The 20200-nt window shown below is 42.5% G+C and overlaps 1 protein-coding gene across 2 annotated transcripts; it reads right to left on the bottom strand.

Moving 5' to 3' along the window:
* Positions 1-282: 282 nt before the first annotated feature.
* On the bottom strand, positions 283-14572 carry STYK1 (serine/threonine/tyrosine kinase 1). Of its 2 annotated transcripts, XM_010575357.1 has the most exons (11): positions 14467-14490; positions 13971-14329; positions 7285-7389; positions 6243-6386; positions 5021-5269; positions 4529-4710; positions 2759-2842; positions 2296-2504; positions 2009-2049; positions 1633-1729; positions 283-934 (listed from the first exon to the last, which is right to left on the bottom strand). In XM_010575357.1, the coding sequence occupies exons 3-11, from the start codon at positions 7349-7351 to the stop codon at positions 730-732; spliced, it is 1278 nt and encodes a 425-aa protein (XP_010573659.1). In that variant the 5' UTR covers positions 7352-7389; positions 13971-14329; positions 14467-14490; the 3' UTR covers positions 283-729. The 2 variants fall into 2 exon arrangements, with proteins under 2 accessions (XP_010573659.1, XP_010573658.1); XM_010575356.1 differs by having other exon boundaries at positions 13971-14572.
* Positions 14573-20200: the final 5628 nt, after the last annotated feature.

The raw sequence follows: 20200 nt of genomic DNA, 5'->3' as shown, positions 1-20200 counted from the left end.
ACCTTCGGGCATCCCCCTGCTCCGCCGTGGGGTCCTCCCCGGGCTGCAGGTGGAGATCTGCTCCCCCATGGACCTCCATGGGCTGCAGGGGGACAGCCTGCCTCACCATTGTCTTCACCACAGGCTGCAGGAGAATCTCTGCTCCAGCGCCTGGAGCACCTCCTCCCCCTCCTTCTTCACTGACCTGGGTATCTGCAGGGCTGTTTCTGTCACATATTCTCACTCTGCTCTTCCGGCTGCTGTTGCGCAGTATTTTTTTATCATTTCTTAGATAAGTTATCACAGAGGTGCTACCAACATCGCTGATGGGTTCAGCCTTGGCCAGTGGCAGGCCCATCTTGGGGACAGCTGGAACTGGCTCTATCAGACATGGGGGAAGCTTCTGGCATCTTCTCACAGAAGCCATCCCTGTAGCACCTCCACTACTAAAACCTTGCCACACAAACTCAATACACTTCTTTAACTCAAGCTTCTCATTACATTTTCTACAGCTTCCTAAACCCACTTTGTTCCCAAATGACCACTGGCAGAATGATATCAACAGGTTGATTTAATAATAATAATCATAATAGTTTGTTTTTTCTGGTATGGAGGAGAGATCTGATATATATGATGTGTTTGAAAAACAAAGGGATCCCTCCCAACATATGCACCTCACTCTGGGCTTGCAAAGGGTCTAGAAAGGGCAAAATCAGAGACTTCTCCTTTACCAACATGTGAAAGGGTCCTTCAGAGTATGGTGTATTCCCTCACTAGGCTGTGTACATCAACACCAGCAACATTAGCATAGAGTTCAGGCACCACAAGTTCAGGCACCTGCAGTACTGCATGGTCATTGCTGGTCTTTACAGCTGTTTGTAGGGACCGGATCAGGTCTGCTGGAGAAGGCCGCTTAGTTGCATTCCACTGCCAGCAGGACGTCATGATGCCATACCTGTAAGATGGAGAAGTAGGGCAGCACTGGGAATGAGAAGCACCAACACAAAGTTTTACTACAGTCAAATCATCTCATATTTAAAATATCTAGAGACCTCCTCTTTTTCTGCTTCATATAAAGTTCTTTCAATGATCCTTTGGAATTTGCAACCACATAATAATGTGTGGGGACAAAGGCATGCAGTTGTTTGCCAGCATGTCAACTGTGAGTATGGGAAAAGGGAAGAAGATTGTTTGGTATTCCCTTTTGAAAGAGCATTATGAAAGAAAAAGCCTCTGAATATCAAAAGAAATTATGTCTTCACAAAAGGAAATAATAATGCCTTATATCTTCCCTGTGGATGATTTGTTCATTTCAGGGAGAATCCCACAACTTAGAGGAGAAAGATTACTCCAGAATAGTCCTGCACCTTGCAGGGAAGCAGTGGAGCAGCAAAATGCAGGGGCAGACAAGGAAACAGAAACAAGAGCAATTTTCAAATGCAGGAAAGAACGGTTTTGGCAATCAAGGTTTCATACAGCAGAATCCAGTAAGGAGATGTGGCAGACATGTGAGAACAAGTCTCCTCAGCTAACAGGTTACTGTTTTGTATAGTCTAGACTTAGAGATCTTCTGTAAGATCTAGTTTTGCATGTCTTACTTCCATTTAGCTCTGCAGATCTCAAGTTCAATTGTCCATAAAGCAAGTGGCTTACATGGCTTGCTGGCAGCTTGAGGGCTGCTTCATAATGTTCTGTCTCTGCAGGTATGGTAAGATGTCACAAGGTGGCACTTCAGGATATGGTGGAGCACCTGGAAGAGCAAAAGGAGCAACAGTAGAAAAACTATAAGGTAATGGTTGCAGATAGCAGCTTGTCTGTAAGAATGCCTGTCTTCCCTACCAAAATCCATTTTTTTCCTATCACAATTCACACTGACAGACAGTCTAAAAGGAATTGTCAAGACTTTGCAAGTTGGAAAAACAAGATGTTTATTTAAATGGCCCAACTTTACATGCTAAAATTTGAGATTTTGGGTCTTGTTAATTTGCTGCTTCCTTACATATTTTTTTATTATCATTAATCTTCTTACCTAATGTTATCATTTCATACAGTAGAATTCCAAAAGACCATCTGCAAGAAAAGAAAACAAAGCAATGTTAAGTCTCCATTCTAGCTAGCTAGCTAGCTTAAATACATACAAAAAACTAGGCATGACCTTCAGAAATTATAAGAGAAGGTATGAGCTATAAAGTGGAGCATTACGCTGAGACTAGATAGGCCTTACTGTGAACTGCAGGACATGAAATGATACATAAAGGAGTGAAAGAGATAGGCCTGACAGAGAGAGAAACTTCTAGTCCAAAAATTAAATCATACATGTCTGCCTTGATGCTGGGGGGTTTCTTGAGGAGCCGCTCTGGTGCCTGCCACTTGACTGGCACAATCTGTGTGACTGAGTTGGCACCATATGTGTGAGCTTCATAGGCCAGACCCAAACCACAGAGCTTAGCAGTGAAGTTGTGATGAAGCAGGACATTCCTGGCAGCAATGTCACCATGGAACAACTTCTTCTGTTCAAGGTAAGCCTGGAGAGTTGGAAAAGAAAGAAACCATGATAATTTTAAAAGGAATATTAACTGATATCAATTTTCACTTAGTTTATGCCTGTCTTCCACACTGTGGAATAGAGGTGTATGCTCACCAAAATAATGCAAGCATATTTGGCTCAGTTTTAACAAAGCACATCCTCAGTGCTTAGGCCAAGAAGACCAGCCACCATGCAGACCTGTGTTCCAATCAAGCAAGAAGGAAAAAATGCAGCAAATGTGAGCAGACTTACCAGAGCTGCTGCAACCTGCTGTCCAACTTCATATACTTGCCTCTCAGTGAGGTCATAGGGGATACCATCCATTGTCATTACATCCTAGAGACAAAAAAGCAGACCTTGGTTCAAACAAATGCCATAGCTGTAGGGTACTGGGGAATATTTCCTTCTAATCCAATAAAATGAGTACTATCTAATCTTATGCTCCCCCAGCTAATTTCAAAATTGGTCATAAATTGACTGAAATATAAAGGTACATGGATGGGTGATGTTGATGGATGGTGTGCTGGGTAAGACAAGTACACTAGAGACAACTGGTGGGAAAATTGAAGGGTGGAGAAGAGATTAATAGGTTAGACAGAAATGGGCAGAATGACAGAGGAGAATGACAATCCATACAGATGAATGAAAGATATATTATAAATTAGAATGATGAGTAGAAAAGCACATTTATAACATATGAATGGTTATCTGGTACGAGACTAACAGTCCATCTCTCTTACTATCCTGCCTGTAAATGACCCTAGTTGGATGTCCAGGAGAGAGAGAGAGAATAAGGTAAGCACACAATGCTTTTCCTGTGTCGTTTGCCAGCCCCCAACTATTTTCAATTTGAGAACTTCCTGAGATGGTTATAGTTTCAACACATTCAGTAACCTTTGAAAGGTTATCTTCCATGAATATATTCAGTCTTGTCTTGAACCCATGTAAAGTTTCAGTATTCACAGCAGTCAGTGGCAAGGAATTCTATTAGTCAACTCCCTACTTCATGAAGAACCACCTGCATTTGTTTTGAACAAGGCACTTACTAGCCTTACTTGCTACCACCTTGACCTTTTGCTGAATGAGGCAGTAAGCAATCTCTCTGTATTTAGTGTTCTAGAGGTAGGAGAATGATGGATTTATATAGTGACATGGCAGAGTTTTGTTTCTATGCCTTTCTTAATAGTGCCTAATATTTGGTTCCTTTTCTTCAGTTAACATTTTCATTGGACTGTATATTTTCATACAATCAGACCCATGATTTTACTCCTCACCAGCAATGGGCAGATATGAGGCCATCACTACATATGTGAAGCTAAGACTGCTTTTCTACATGTGCATCACTTCATTTTTAACTATGCTGAATTTCGTCTGTTCTTTTTATTGGCCAGTCTCTCAATCTTGGAAGACCCTTCTGCAATTCCTCAGGGTCAGCCCTTGCCTTTACTGGCTAGAATTATCGGCAACCATCATCACCTCACTGTCATCCCATTTTCTAGGTTATTGATACATGCAGCGAACAGCACCAGGTCCCAGGTGGGTGACCTCCCTCCGGTGCAAGTACCAACCTTTCACTCTCATGCTCTGTTTCCTGTCTTTTAATCAATTGTTATCATTCAATGACCTTCTCCCTGGTGTTGTCACTGCTCTGCTTTCTTAAAAGCATTTGGAGTGAGACATTATTTAAAACTTTTTAGAAATTCAGGTAGCTGTACCAACTCTCACTCTTATTCCAGTGCCTGCTATACCCTTCAAGGAACTCAAGTGGTCTGCAAAGTAGGACTTAGCTCTACGTATGTCAACTTCTTCAAACTATATCATATCTATCGAGATATCCACTAATTCTATTCCAGTTTAGACTTGTGTAGAACTTCTCTGGGGGATGGAAATAGTTTAGGCTAATATAGAGGGATGCATGGAGAGATGAAAAGAATCATCTATGACTTATGGACTATGACTTATGGATGGATATGTACCTAAGAAATTTAAAGTGATGATAGAATATCTTCTCTTTTGACTCACCTTCCGACATGTCCATAGAAATGTCAACAAGTCACCAAGAGACACATCTTCCATGATCATATAAAGTGGGAGCTGGTCTACACAGCATCCAACCAATTCAACCAGGTTCTCATGATGGCCAAGATTTTGATGGAATTCAATCCTCCTCAGGAAATCCTTTACTTCCTGGGTACTGGCCAGGTCTGAAAGAACAAAAAAACCCAACCCAACCCAAAACAAAACAAACCACAAAACCAAATCAAAACAAAATAAAACCCACCAAAAACCACAACAAACAGAGGCAGCATAGAACAGGGTGAGTAGCTTAAAATCAACATGAACAGCAATTTCTTTAGTCTTACCAAGACACTCCTACCAAAATACCACTCTGACTAGCTAACATGTTACCGAACACAGCTTGTTCTTGCCCAGTAATGACTGCAAAGTTCTGCCCAGCATCATGTCTTTGATACAGAGATCTGTACCAAAGCAGATTCTGGCCATGTGCCTTACCTTGTAAGACTTTCAGTACTACAGTCTTAGTCTTCCCGGGGTTCCCAGTTTCCAACTGTGCTCTGTAGATGCTCCCATAGCGGCCATGTTTTATCAGCTGCAAGGTGCCTGGTGAGAGTTTCTCTCGTGGTATCTCCAGTTCTTTCAGCATCAAGGATGCAGAATTTAGCAGGCTCTCCACAGATGTCTCACTCAGCTGGATATAATGGTTCTCTGTTGAGCTGGATTCCTCCTGATTCTTGTCATTCACTGACAAAAGCAAATACACATGATGCATAAAAACAGACAGATGAACTCTTGTGGTAGATGGCAATGCCTGTCCTTCTATCCTCTTTAATTTTTGCTCCATACTGTTTTGGAAATCAGGACAAAATAAGGAACTGTTATTGTCTCTTAGTTATTCTGGCCCTTGAAGAGAAGGAATTTATCTCCCACTCTGTTTGATGAAAAGGCAGAATGAATCTGGAGATCTCTACTATATTTAACTATGCAGACTTTCTAGATAAGATGCATTTGTGCTTGATTCCCCTGTGCTGAAGCAATGACCATTTTCTTTTATTACCAGCTACCAGTTGTTATGTAAGCGACATGCACAGGGTGTTCCCACAAAGGCCTTATCTTTGTTCTCAATTATTTCCCTTAATATAGGCTGAAGAGGCTTTTTCCTCCACAAAACCAAAATCAGTTCAGAACTGGATTTTCCTTTCCACACAGCAACATTTTGCGGTACCAACAAACCTTCCCCTACACCCTCACCAGTCCCTCTTGTTTCCTGTTGTCTCCACAGGAAGTGGGAGACAACAGCTTGAAATTAAATTTCTTAAATGACAGTATAGAAAATGGATTAACGAGGTGTGATCTGCATCAAAACGACTGTCATTCATAATTACCCCAGTGAAACTGTCCTTGCAGTAGCCTCTAGAAGGCTGCTACATGAACACACTTCACAGCTCTCAAGTGATGTTACCACAGTATGTTAAACAGCCTATATGGTATGTTGCTTTAGGTTTTGTCAGATCTATCTGTACTACAGATTCCACTACTACTACTGCAAGTGGGGTAAATCAGGGTTTGCAGTTTTTCTGATGTTCACTGGATTGCTGAATACCACTCAGGCTCTTCATAAATGCTATTGCCTAACACCTCAAGCAATGGGGAAATGGGATTGACTTCTGGCCACTGAAACAACACTCTTTCCTCTGGTTGAAAAACATTTTTTTACCTTGGTGTTCAGATGATGATGCTTGCTGCTGCTTTGCTCGCAAGCCTCGACAGTGGAGCCAAAGGATCACAGTTAGCACGATGACAAAAAAACCCACAAGGAGAACTGGGACAACAATCACTTCAGTCTGATATTCACGCACAACTATCAGCAGAAAAAGAAAATGGGAAACCAAGGAATAAGCAGCACTGCCAGATGCATATTGGTTCTATATAACAAAGTAGTAATAACCCATTTCAGTACCTTTCAAACCCAAAAGCATGTGTATCTATCCTCTGCTCCTTGGAATAGCAACTGAACACTGTCAGTGCTGCCACTCTATTTTTCAAAGGTGCTGAGTATCTAAATTGCATGAAACCACTGGGACTCCCACACCTAAGTTCACTTATTTAGATGCCTTAATACAGAGCCTAGGACTTGTAGCCATGTATAAGTATCATCCACCAGTGAAACAGAACCGGCCCTGGCAGAGGCTTACCAGGGAGATGGGAAGGGCTGGATATTGCTATGCCATCACAAATACACGTGCAATTACAGCTTCAGCTCCTTCCATTAAAATTATAGGGAGCATTTTAAAGAAAACTGGGCGTGGTCACCTGGTTTGGAATTTGACTGGAAGACATTGCAATTAACAAGGATGTTGCAGGTAACTAACTCTCTTATGTTCCCAGATTTGGAGGTGGTGCTATTTTTGCATAGGCCAAGACCACATTTCAGTTCCCAAAGATGACAGAAAGTCATGAAATCAAAATCTCACAAGACTGGTCCTTAGGGAAGCTGCAGGGAATCTTTAATGACTATATTACGTCTCATTCAAAGTAGAAATACTCTAAAATGCCTAAAATTATGTGAGAAGAATCCCACCACAAAGGCTGTATCCCCTTAAAAGTTTCTCCCCCGAGACACACGCAGGAAAAGCTCGGCCAGATCCTTCTCAGATGCAGGTGGAGGAGGGGAAAAGGCTTGGCCCACTTTTTAGTAAAGCTGGACTTCCTGCTCAGTATGTGAAAGCTTCTTACTTAAAAGAATCTGTGAATCTTACCACATAGCTTGTCATTGCTGTTGCACTCCAGTAGCATGCGTGTGAATCTTTTTACAGCCCCTGCCATGTTCAATTACGAGCAAGTGGGTTTCCAACCTCCGTCTTCTGCACAGACACAAAGAATATTAATGAAATTTATTAGGACAAAGGATGATTCATGAAGCAACAAGTGACCTGAGTATGGAACTTCCTACACCTTATGATCAGTGGTTGTATGAAGCAGCAGCACTGGGACTTCAAGGCTTAGAGAATGATACAGGACATCCACTGTCAAATCCTATGAATGGTAGACTGCATGACCAGAGAGAATTTAAGATTAAGCTTGTTCTACAGTGCTTCACAAGCAATCAGGTACCCCTAGGCCTAAAGGCTGGCATATGCACAAAAATTCAGAGTCATGAACTTAATTATATTTAAAGAATAGCTAATACAGCTAATACACTTCTAACTAACACACTTAGATGCCAAAATGGCTCAGCCTTTTATCTTCTGGTCCATAACAAATGAAGAGATCAGCAGCATGCATACAAAATGTCTGTCATTCTTGACTACAGCCCCTGCCACAACTTGTACTATTGCTCCACAAAGACAAGGAGAAAAAAAGTCTTGTTATTAGGGCTCTCTGGTACCGACTCCTTAACACTGCCAGTTCTATAACTAATCTGAAGCACAGCATCTGGAACTCGTCTGCATTTGTAGTTGAAAATCCAGAGCCTGTGCAAGTGTGCACCCTTCCAGCTGTAATTTCAGATATCACTAATCTCTCAGGATGTGCAATCATATACCTACAAAATCTTCTGATTGTGTAAGTGCGTGTGTCGTGTACAGCCCCACTCAAACAGGGCTAGACTCACCAGTGTATGCCAGTGTCTTTGAGCTGCACCAGGACTGCAGATCAGCTGCAGGCCTCCCAAAACACATCCCTGATGTAGTATTTCAGCTGTTCTGCATTACAGGGGGAGATTAACCCTTAGAAATTTGCATTTCAGTTCAAATTGGTGTATGTGGTTTTGTTTATTCTCCAGAGAACACATAAGTGTTTTAGAAGATGCCCCACTACTACACTAGGTATGTTATATTTACTGAGGACTGAAGTCATAAGATAGGAATAGGCTTTGTGGTGCTGCATTGATTTACATCGGCAGAGGACCTGGACTCCTATTTCTAAATTGCAAAACTCAATGTGGTGAATAGCGACGACTGTCAAAAAGGCAAGGCATGTACATTTAGCCACTATTTCTTATAAACATTGCCAAAAATTTAAGACTTAACAGTTTCACAAACAGTATCATCTAGAACGTTTTATAGGCATTGGGACTTTTATCCTGTAAGTACTTACTTTATTTTCAGCTATGAGTTCAAGGCAATTAACCTCAATGGCAAATGTTAATAATAATATATGGCATTCTTACTGATATTAATATGGTTTTATGGAAGTTGGTAATGGATCAAACATTAAACAGAGTTTGTTCTCATGCTTAAAATTAATGGGTGAAATTATGCTTTATCAGTTGTATAACAGAGGCAGCAGAAAGAGGAAAATGGAATATATCTGCACTTTAAGGTATCACAAAAAGTCTGTTTCATTTTTTATTTCCTTTGGTTCTTAATAGGCTAGCAAATTCACCTGGTTTCAGGGTGCGGCTACAACAGTAATCCAGTCAAAGGAGCAATAATACAGCAATAACGCCAAGCTTTTCAGGTACAGTCTGAAAGCAAGCACACTAAGTCAACCTACCTTGGCTGTAACATACACACTCTTACACACAAATACACACGTATCACTGTAAGAGGAACAGTCCTAGCTTCTTTCACTCTCAAGACACACACAGATACAAAAGGCATATATGAACATTACAGGAAAATAGACTTTAGGACCATTAGCCAGCAATCATGTTGTATAATCTGAGCCATAAACAGTCCAAGCTCCATCTTAACACTAGCTAATGGCTTTGCTTTGTACAGATGCTCACTAGAAATGCACACTTACATTTAAATGACGTGCATGCACAGGCACATATAAGCACACGCATACCAACTTGTACTTACACAGAAACATGCTCATACAGTCGCCAAGACCGATGGAAAAAAGCTTTGACACAGCAACCATGTCTACACTGGTTCCCTGTCCGTAAAAAAGATTCCTACCTACTCCCTTATGCACCTCCCATCAGTGATGCCAGTGGGTGGCACCCATTTTTTCTAACCATACTCAGGGCAGAACTATGGGATCCAGAAACAAAAACATTGGCAGCTATTAAGCTTTATTTGCACTGGCACTCCCATTCATTGCTGTTGCTTATGGAGCCATGCAGGTGTTACCACCGGAAAAGTTTGATTAGACAAGTCCATTTACACTCTATGTATCTATCCTCTTGCAAAACTCAGGAAGCAGGAAAAGAAGTTGTACTTAGTAAGATAATTCTGAAGTGCCTTTCAGTGCTAATTTCCAGGCCGAGACCACATAAATTCTCATACTTCACTCTTTCTGCAGCTTACTTGACTAACAGCAACATCATTGCAATTCCTACATTTCCATCCTCACAGGAGTGGTAACTCACAAATCCACAGATCTCCTGTTATATGTTTAATAAATATTTTTGCAGTGTACCTGTAGGGGACACGTGGAGGTTATGTGGTACTAACATCTTCAATGTACAGGGACATACTCACCACATAGCAGAAAGCATATTGGCAGTGCTCAACTACTTATTTTATTATATGAAGACAGTTTTCCAATACCAAGCCAGGATAAGGGGGACAAAAAAAGGTGGTGTGTTGTTTTCAGCCATGTTTGTTTGCCAAGCTGTTCTGCTGCCCTGGCAATTTAGACAAAGTGCAGAGGGCAACACAGGGACAGGAATAAGCAGCTAAAAGATGGCTGTTGTGGGGGCTGCTTAAACCAGTTCACAAAGCCCCAATACTGAATGTGAATATGGTTTTGAAAATGCAGCTGAGCTGAATTAAGTGCTCACCAATGCCAAAAGAAGGGAGTATCTCTTCTCTTTGGTCTCTTCCCACTCCTTGTTTTGCTCCCAGCTGTGCAATTGATCACACAGTAAACTGATTCAAACATTAACCTAGCAGGAAAAATTCACTGTTCTTTTGCCAAGGTAATTTCCTGACATTTTAGTGAGTGGCATTATTTCACCAAGCAATTCAACAAGTGCCAACACAGGCTGGAGAAAGTGGCAGGGGCACACATCCAGAAGCAGGAACAGGGAAAATGGATCTCCTACTACCTTGGGCGGAATGGCTAATTCGTCTAAACTTGTATTGTGAAACCATTCCCTGTGTCAGCACAGATCCACAGGTACTGTGTGCCAGCATAAGCCCTGCTATGGTTTTTCCAGCCCCCCGTCACTCATTCCCATGTGTATACTGTCCCCTTCGCGCTAGCACAAGCATTCACATGGTAATGTGGTAAACTGATCGGGAAGGTGATCTGCCCTAAAATAATCAATCCTCTCTCACATTTTATGGACTTACATTTCTCATCAGGCTCCATTTATTCTATTTAAAGTGCCAGGACGTAAGAGTCAAGAAACCAGAGTGACAAACATTGTGGTGAAGACTGACAAGAAAGAGAAACAGAAAGTCTTACATGCCCATGGAATATATGGAACAGATGGCTTGAGAACTGCACACACAGAAACTGCCTGCTTATTGCTCCTGCCATGTTCAGGAAAGTAAGCTGCACATATTCATGGTAAATACACAGTTTTGCCAGTGAATATGTCTGACTTGGGAACTAACATCAGTTCCTACCATGCACTGTGCAAATGTGTAAATCCTTGAGTACTGATTAGCTATTCTGTCTAAAGAAACAGCTGATTAAATTAATTAAATATGATAAAAATAAAGGCTAAGAGGCATTTGGATCTTCATTAGACCTTTTAAACTGTGCTATGAGCTGATATGGAATTAATGTAGTTATTTCTCCAGACTTCCTGGCCTGAATTAACTGCACTTTATTATAAAAACATTCTTACAGGTGTTTTTCATGCACCAATTGTGAGGACCAACTGTAATATGACTACAGGCATGTAAAGAACAGCTGAGTAATTACTCACTTCAGTCCAGCACACCGCCCGACTGATAAAAGACAAAATAAATCCTTTGACCGTGACACCTTCTATGTAATTCCTTACAGCGGCAGAACCATACTCTCAAGCTTTTCCAGTCACCATTTCTGCACTGCTTTTATTATTTTCCTGCTCTTCTATATGACCTTTGAACATGGCCACCAGTCAAGGCTTAGGCAACTGTTAAGCACAAGCACACTGCCCTGGCTGCGCGGCTGAAAGGGAGGGGAGCTACCAGGGAACTGCAGGAACCAAAACTGCAGTGAAACCACGATGTGTGGGCTCAGGACAGCCCAGCAGTTGTGGACACTGAATGTGAGAGAAGAGGGAGAAGAAAAGCACCATGGAAAAGCAAACAGCGAAACAGATTTCTTCCCCTGTAATGTCCACCGTTTTACTAAAAGCAGCGTCCAAAACAAATAAAAAACAAGTCCCACAGGTTTCAAGCCTAACAATTTGATACCGTAAGAACATATTTCTGCGAAGAGCTATGTATTTGTTAGACTACATATCCTGTCTCTTCTGCCTTCAGAAGACCTTAGTGACTATTTCCAACAGCCTGGTAGAACATGACATGTTTGCAAGGTTCCCCTGGCCCATCGAGTCATCTCATCTCTCACCATAAGGCACCTGTGGGTTACCAAGCAGCATCTCCAACTGTCGAATGGGAAATTCTGACTGGTCAGCCCAGGTTAAAACATACCAGAGCCACCTCACTTCTCTCCTGAACAAGGATTACTAATAATATCCTGCGGCTTGCTGTATTGGCTATAATAATGTCTCAGCTATAAAGATTTGGTACTCTAACTCACTTCTCCAACACCTGGTAGTTGTAACACTCCGTAAGAAAACAAAGTGTTTCAAAAAATCACGTACAGTGACTCAAGATTTTCTCTTGGCCCAAAATTAGAAGCAGTACCTGAACATCAAACCTAGGCTAGCTGCTACTGAAGCTTATTAAAGGAGTGAAAGAAAACTAGGCCGACCACTTCTGAAGAGCTAGACCATGGAGAAAACAACAAATAATGAGGTCCATGCTGCTAGTTGATCAGGTGAATTACTTAGGGCAAACTTGGCTCCTTTTCAAGGGAGCAGAAAAAATAGGCAAAGTCAGCAGTCACTACTGCATTGAGAAATGAGTCAGAAGGACTCTGCACTGCTGTGCTTTTATGCTAACAAGGTTAGTCCAAACTGGCACCTCATCAGTGGAGACATGCAAGTTCTTATGGTGCTAAGTTTTCCTTAAACTCTGATCATCTCACAAAAATTAATTTACTTGTGCAGCGTGAGGAAGTTTGAGTACAGAAGTGTGAAAGGTACAGAAACTGAATGGTGATTAAGACAAAAATAAAGAATTTTTTCTAATGCAGACACAGCCTACTATAGCTTCTGAAAAATTAACATATATCTTGATCACGCTCCCCCTGAATTAAGGCCACGAAAAGTTCTTCCTCGCAGGTAATCTGCAAAATAAAAGTTAAAATAATAAAAAACCCCTGAGGAATACATTAACCTGAAGCCCTTAGTGAGCAGGCTGTTTGGAATATGAAGTGTCTAGTGGCCAAACTCTCAACAGCAGAGTCTTACCTATGACATCTTTTTGTGCAGTCAAAATCACACACTACTTTTGAAAACACCAGCCATTCTGTCTCTTTCTTACTGACTGACTTCTGATTTTGGGGGTAAATGCCAGTACTAAGCCTGTATCAAGTCCTAGCACAAACTTGACACAGATATTCTGAAAAACTGTGACAGCAAAAGCTGTTACAGGACATAAGCAGAATGAAGGAGTTTTTCAAAGGACCACGCATACATGTAGCTCTTGTTGTAAAGAACACTGTGTGATAAAAATACTGCATGATACACATTGCTGCATAATGGCTTAAGAAATTGGAACCTGAATCTGCTTTCATAAATGCACAGCCACAAGGAAACTGAGCTGAAGCTGTGTACAGTACTTTAGCTTCACAATTTCTCAACTTTGGGATGTTTCTTGGTGCACTTAACATAGATTTTGTTTATAATTTAATCAGTAGCTCATGCACACACACACACAGAGATACATGCAAACAGGTGAACACACAGAAAAATCTAGACATCTGCACCACTTTGGATTAGAGTTAGCTTCCTCACAATCAAGTAACACTGATGGAAGTCAAATGCTAATTAGTTCTGAATCCAGCCCTAGGCATTTATTACTTAACCAAACACTGAACATATTTATACACACATGCATAGTATCGCCCTGCATTTTTTCAGTGAACTGAGACTAATTTTATATGAAACTTATTTCTTTTGTTATTTTCTTCCTGTTTAAAATGAGCCTAGAAGTTATTTCGTTTAAATCAACCTGCATGTAGAGGGCATATCTTTTTTTTTCTCTAGCCCCAATACCATTATGATCACAGAAATTTATTACTACAAGTAACTTCAATACAAGCAGTAAGTACATGCACAGATGTATATACATACATACACAGATGTATAGACTTTACAGTACAGCTATATCCTAGTTCAGGTCACATTTATGTTAATGAAAGTCTTTTTAAAAAAAATAAATGTTCATTAGCTAATCTTCCAGCAGTGTTTTCTCTCACTTACCTGAATTACACCACTTCTCTTGCCCTGCAGTAGTCTCTTCCTGAAGCTCGCCTGCTGCCGGTTCCCAGTTTGTCGGAGGCTGCTCCGGAATAACACTGATAGTTGCCTTGTGTGCTTGCAATTCTTATTACTAAGTTCCTCCTCACTGATTTTCCTACCCCAGACCTGCCCAGCTTCAATTCTTTATTCCTCAAGGTCTTCTCAGCTGTCTCCCCAGGGAGGTTGCATGAGTGTACGTCCAACACGCAGGCTGACAGGTAGGCACACACTTGTAAAACGGGTCTGCCTGGCTTCCGTGCACCAGCTGCTCACCCACAGATGACAGAGACAGGCAAAGAAAAGAGTCCACGGGAGGGGACCTGGAGTGTAATTTAAAAGGCAGGCAAACACAGATCAAGAGGGATAGGCTAACGTGACAAAGAGAAATCATACACTTCAGATTACAGGTTCACGTTTAGAAAAAAATGGGTTCTTGGAACAGAAAATCTGTACAAACCCCCTAAGACTCCAGACACTGAAAGGCTTTCTATCAGGAACACAATCTGCAAATGAAGAAAGAAAGAAAAGATTGGTAATACCAAAGCATGCTACAACAGACAGCAGCAACACAGGATTTTTTCACGCTCTGCCTTGCTTGTGCATATCCCTCCTGCTTGGGCTGTCCATGCATTCTGCCAGCATTTTCCAGCCCTGCCATCAGCTCTCTCCTGCCCTTTCCTCCCACCAGTCCAGCCCAGAGCTCCCACACAGCCCTGGCAACGACCCTCACTTACAAAACCCCTTCAAAATCTGTCCTGAGCTCCCCAACTAGACCGGATAATACTCTTGAACTTGCCTTGTGACCTTTTCCTGCTATGATGCCCTTGGGGTCACCATTGCGCTCTGCTGGTGCCCTCAGTCCCCAGCAGCTGCATTGCATAATCTTCATTGCACCTCAGCTCCTCAGTGTTTTAGTTCTGGGGACTTTCTTCCCACCTGCTCTCCCCTATTACTGAAAAATCTTGTGTTAAGAGTTTCAGATTCCTGACTCCTGGTTGTATGAGTCTGTACAAGATTATTTGCTTACCTACTTCATACAAGTGAGAGGCAGTTGTATTACAAGAGGAAACAACATGAGACCTATCATTGAGAGACAAAGTTCATTTCACAGTCAACAACACAATGCAGGTAGCTTTGGGAAGTTGTAGAAGATGATATGATCTCTGCCAACTGTTTGAGCAAAACTTACCTACTCCTATTAACACTTTGGTGTTGCGTGTATTATTTTGTTATGGGAAAATTTTAGTTGTGGTAGAGGCAATAGCTTTAGATACTGAAACACAGTAGTTAATTTATCCACAAGAGAGACTGCATATCAATATAACCGTATACCAGTACATCCCAAGCTTCTCTCTGGGATTATTCTTCCACCTGGCATTTACTGTTCATGTGTGCAAAATGGTGAAAACCAGGAGTGGTCTTCTTCATTGCTTGATCTCTCTACAGAGACTGGAAGAAGTGGGCAAAATAGACTAAGTGAAATAGCTCTGTGATGTGGACTTTCAACCCATGAGAAACCAGGAGAGACATCTTCCAGACTGAAAATTTTCTTGAGTTAGAAAGATCACGACAGCTGCAGAGCATAGGCTCAGACTCTGGTTTTAGTTATCCTCTTATTCTGGTACTAAGCTGCATTGACTCTCAGCAGTATTTTCTTCATGAAGGAGCAGAGGATCTGTCCTATACCCCATTCCCCATTAAAAAGTGGCTAAAATGCACAGGACAGTTCCTCATTTAAATGAGTTCTTTACTGAAATGTGTTACTTTCCAGAGGCACCTTCCCCAAGGGCAGCTGGGTGAACCTATTCAGATTCCTGTTTAAAAATATGCTAATTGGCAATACTACTCCTTTTGCTCCTTCTTTCACAGTTTCTAAAGCCCCCAACTGCAGAGGAAAGAGTGGGAAAGGCAAAGGGTTAATATTCAAGGTATGCATATGCAAAAGCAGCAAGTGCTGCTGCTTTTAGCTTCCCCAGTCAATCTTTCTGCTGTGTCCCCTGTCGGACTGGTTGGAGAAGATATTTCAATGGTTCAGGCCTCAGACTATATAATCTTCCTCACTGATCCACAATTCTCTCCCCCTGTTTAGTTAAGGGACAGCAGTCATTTATTGTCATGTTTTGTCCTGTGAAAGACAAACTTCTGCTGTAAGTCTTCTATTGTGTGTACATCCACAAAGAAAACAGTTTAAATGCCTCTGTCCTTCTGTTTTTTCCTTAAGCAAGTATTATTAGGCACACTGAAAGGCAGTAGACTGGCACTCTTATTAACAAAAATGTCCTCTTCATCTCCAAGACAGCTATAGCAACCATCCAAACCACAGAGCAGCTGCTCAGTGGCCTCAAGATGTGTTTCTGGGACTAAGTGGCAATTCAACCACAAGCCATCCAGTCTTTATCCTATGCACTGAGACTGTTAACAAGGGTGCTAATTTTGCAGTTCAGCTTCCAGAAGGTAAGCATGCTCCAAGTAACTGCTGCTGGACCAGAAAAAGCAAGCTTCAGATGATGGGATCCCCTTCTTAAATGTTGTGGCATTCACTTTTTCTGCAGTAATTTAGAGGAGGTAAGGTCTCTGACTTACTTTCACATCCTAATGTAAGATTTAAAACTGTGGCTTATAGGTGATAGACTGTGACTGATCTTTTGGTCAGCCTAAGCCCACAGAGGCTGAAAAGCTCAGTACCTGTTCTTTTGTTTCTGCAAGCCAGCCATTCATCCCCTAATGGGGTAAGAATCAGAACAGATGATCTAGAAGTGAAAGAAAAACTCCCATCATTATCCCAAGTCTCTGTTCTGCCACATGCGCTTTGGCTCTCAAGATGGCAGGTCTTCTGACTTGAGAACAATTCATTTGCCTATTTAATATTTAGATTTTTCTTGAAAATGATAGTTCTAGTGTGATTTTCAGTTTATCCCTGCAGTTTTTGTTATTTAAAATTTCCAAAGGAACAAACGCTAGGAGGGGTAGCATTACATGAAAAGAAATAAATAAAGAGCTTCTCCTTATAAAAATGAAATGACTGAAGGATTATGCATCAAGCTTCTTCAGCCAGTTGAAGGTCCAGTAATTTGCCAGCACTTCCTCTATTCAGGGTTAGGCACATCTAATAATAGTCTTTTTCCACCGCTCCCCTGCCAAATTAGACCTGATCATTTCCAACTCTGTTCTTAAATCAAATGGAAATTTCATTTGCACAGTTTCATGCAGTCACTGGTCTGGTCAGCCCTCTCTTCTCAAACCAGATGCTCAGGAAAGATCCTGAAGGTTGGTTAGATGCTGTAAGTAGGCTACAGTACAGTTTTCCCCTTTGGCTTCTTTGGCAGATTTTCCAGGCCCAGAAGCGGGGATTCATTCAACACAGCCGAAAAACTAAGTTAAGGTCATAGCTGCCACAGGTTCTCTGTATAGTCAATACAAGGTCATAAGAACTTCTGTAAAGCAATTCAGGGACTAAAACCTTCTCTCCCTACACTGATGTCACAGGTACAAAGGGTAATCTAGCTCCTGATTTACATGTCTTGGTCAAATGTCAGAAGTTAGATACCATACATTTGGGCTAAATTCCTTTATCTTCTTCAAAGAAATAACGTCCCTAAGCAGGAGCTCTTTGGGCTCTCAAAATCAATACATATCCGCAGCGTAACTTGGTAGCTTGGCCACACCTTCTCCCAGAACTCCAGGGCTGAGAGATGAACTGTTAGACTGTAAGTTAGGTGCAGCATGTATCATATGCATTCAGTTCTGCTCTACTTCCTAAGTGCTTTTGTCCCAGGCAACCAACATCCTGAGCACAGTATGTATGCATATTCCTCTGTTACTTCTACCTTCTCTCTTTCAGTTTCTTACATTCTTTTTGTTAAATATATAAATGTTCCTTTTACGTTCCTGCTTTTTGCCACCACATTTTTACACTGTTCCCATTTTCCAGTAAGAACCCAGCAGCTCCTCTTGGCAAAACCTAGAAGGTAGCGAAAAGAGCTACAGCGACCTGAACAGCCAGTCTCTGGATGGAATAAATTGCAGGGTGTCACACAAAAAGGAGCCAGCTATGCCCTGGAAAGAATGCCCATAGAGACCCTAGAAGAACTAGAAAGTACCTATCACCAAGAGCTATAACACTGTTACATAAAAATGCATTTAAGAACAATTCCACTCAATAATATAATATTTATGCCTGTAATTCACCCTTTAACACATTGCTGTGTCCTAATTATAGTAGAGAAGAGTCACAAATAAACAAAGACATGTTGAAACAAAACACGCTCCTGTCTGCCAGTGTCACTGGAAATGGATTCTAGCACACTTATTATTATGCAGTAGCAAGGTGGCTGCTAGGCTATTGGCATTACGTGCATAAACACATGACATATGCTGCCCAGGTTTTCATAAAGTAATGAAGCAGTATTAAAAAGCAACACCACTAGACCAAAAATCAGCCTCCTAACCACATATACACACAGGTACAGCAGGAGGGCAGCATCTGGGGGATAGCTTAAAGGCACAGAATTTAGGTGCTGGGGTTACTTAAGAAATGACTGTGCCACCTCAAACCAAGGGTCTATCAGCCTAGTACTATGCCTCAGGCGGCTGGCAGCGAGACTGCCTAGGGAAACTAAAGACTGTAAGATCATAAAATGATACTTCCCTTAACACTTTCCCCAGCCGCCAGCAGCCTATGGTTCACGGATTTACTTAGCCAAATACAACTTCTTCTTTTATAAGCCTTGAAGGATTTTGCTCAACTGCTTTTGAACCCCTGCAAAATTTCAGCAACACAATGCTCTGTGACAAATTCCGCAGCATTCATATAACTTGGGTGAATAAATACTTCATTTTGTTTGTTTTGAAGATGGATTGCCAACTTCAAACCAGCTACTCAGTTGTCAGTGAAATGAGTGGTAATAGCAAGAGATGAGTAAGTTTCATGCATGATGAGAATACTAATATACTCCACTGTTTACAAACAGGACTAAGTTTTTGTTTGTGTGGATGAAAAAGGAGAACAAGAGACAGCCCAAACCATTTAAGGTTTTGATATTGATCTGGAATGCCACACGATTTGGAGCATGAGCAATTCAGAGAAGGTACTTGATTCTCACCCTGCTATATACCAGGTAATTCCTAGTATCAGCAAACTCTCGACAAACTTTTGAGTCTTGTTGCTCAGTCTCCAGAAAATTGCTAACCCTTCTTTGCCTACTCCTGCAAACACCTCCTCTGGTATTTTTTTTTATGAAGGCAAATACCATAGAATCGCAGCACAGCTTGGGTTGGAAGGGACTTTAAAGACCATCTAGTTCCAGCCCCTCTGCCATGGGGGTTGCTCAAAGCCCCATCCAACCTGGCCTTGAACACCTCCAGGGATGGGGCATCCACCGCTTCTCTGGGCAACCTGTGCCAGTGTCTCACCACCCTCACAGCGAAGAATTTCTTCCTGACATCTAATCTCAACCTAGTCTCTTCTAGTTTAATACTGTCGCCCCTTGTCCTGTCACTACAGGCCCTGGTCTGAAGTCTCTCTCCATCACGCAGGCGGGAAGACGATCCCCCACAGAAAAGAAGCCGAGGCACCACCCAACTTTCAAACTTTGGGCTCGAGACGTAACTTTTGGGTTACTTTCAGGACAATCCCCGAAAGCACAGGCCATCTGGTGCAACCAGCCTTGCCACGGCTTCCAATGGCCGGCAGCCGGCCGTGAGGGGAGGCCCCGCACCACCCTAACGTAAGGGGGCTATACATCCGGGGGGGGGGGGGGACACGACACAGCCAGAGGGGCCGTAAGCAGGGGGAGGGGGTTACCTCCTGTTGTCCAGCCTCCAGGGAAGGGCAACTACGGCACGGCGGCAGGCGGGGGACCAGGCGCTGCCCAGCAGGCCCGGCCTGCCCCGGAGGTCGGCCAGGGGGGTGGCCAGGCCGGCTGAGGGGGGCCCAGGGTCGGCTGCGGGTGCGCTGGAAGGAGAGGGGTGGCGGGACACGGAGCCGTGCCCCAGTCCGGGCCCGGCGCCGCGGACTGCCTCCCTGCCCCGGCGCGGGGGGCGGGGGGGGGGGGCAACCCCCCCGCCCGTCCCTCGGCCGCCTAGCTCCTCACCCAAGCGCTTGTTTTCGCGAAACACAGAATTAATCGAGCCCGTGAGCTCGGGGGCAGAGCGTGCAGGAAAGGACGGAGAGGACAGACCGGCGCGGTTTT

The sequence above is a fragment of the Haliaeetus leucocephalus genome, unplaced genomic scaffold, assembly GCF_000737465.1.
Source record: "Haliaeetus leucocephalus isolate CR32 unplaced genomic scaffold, Haliaeetus_leucocephalus-4.0 Scaffold473, whole genome shotgun sequence".
Lineage (NCBI taxonomy): Eukaryota > Metazoa > Chordata > Aves > Accipitriformes > Accipitridae > Haliaeetus > Haliaeetus leucocephalus.
Note: the sequence above shows the minus strand (reverse complement) of the source record. Positions and strands in the feature narration are given on the sequence as shown.

Excerpts from the sequence above, each read along its gene's own strand:
- STYK1 (XM_010575356.1), bottom strand. The coding sequence starts at position 7,351 with ATGGCAGGGGCTGTAAAAAGATTCACACGCATGCTACTGGAGTGCAAC. Across the intron at positions 2,843-4,528 it reads TTCTATGGACATGTCGGAAG|GATGTAATGACAATGGATGG; the intron begins GTGAGTCAAAAG and ends TTTTGTCTCTAG. Across the intron at positions 2,505-2,758 it reads AGCAGGTTGCAGCAGCTCTG|GCTTACCTTGAACAGAAGAA; the intron begins GTAAGTCTGCTC and ends CCAACTCTCCAG.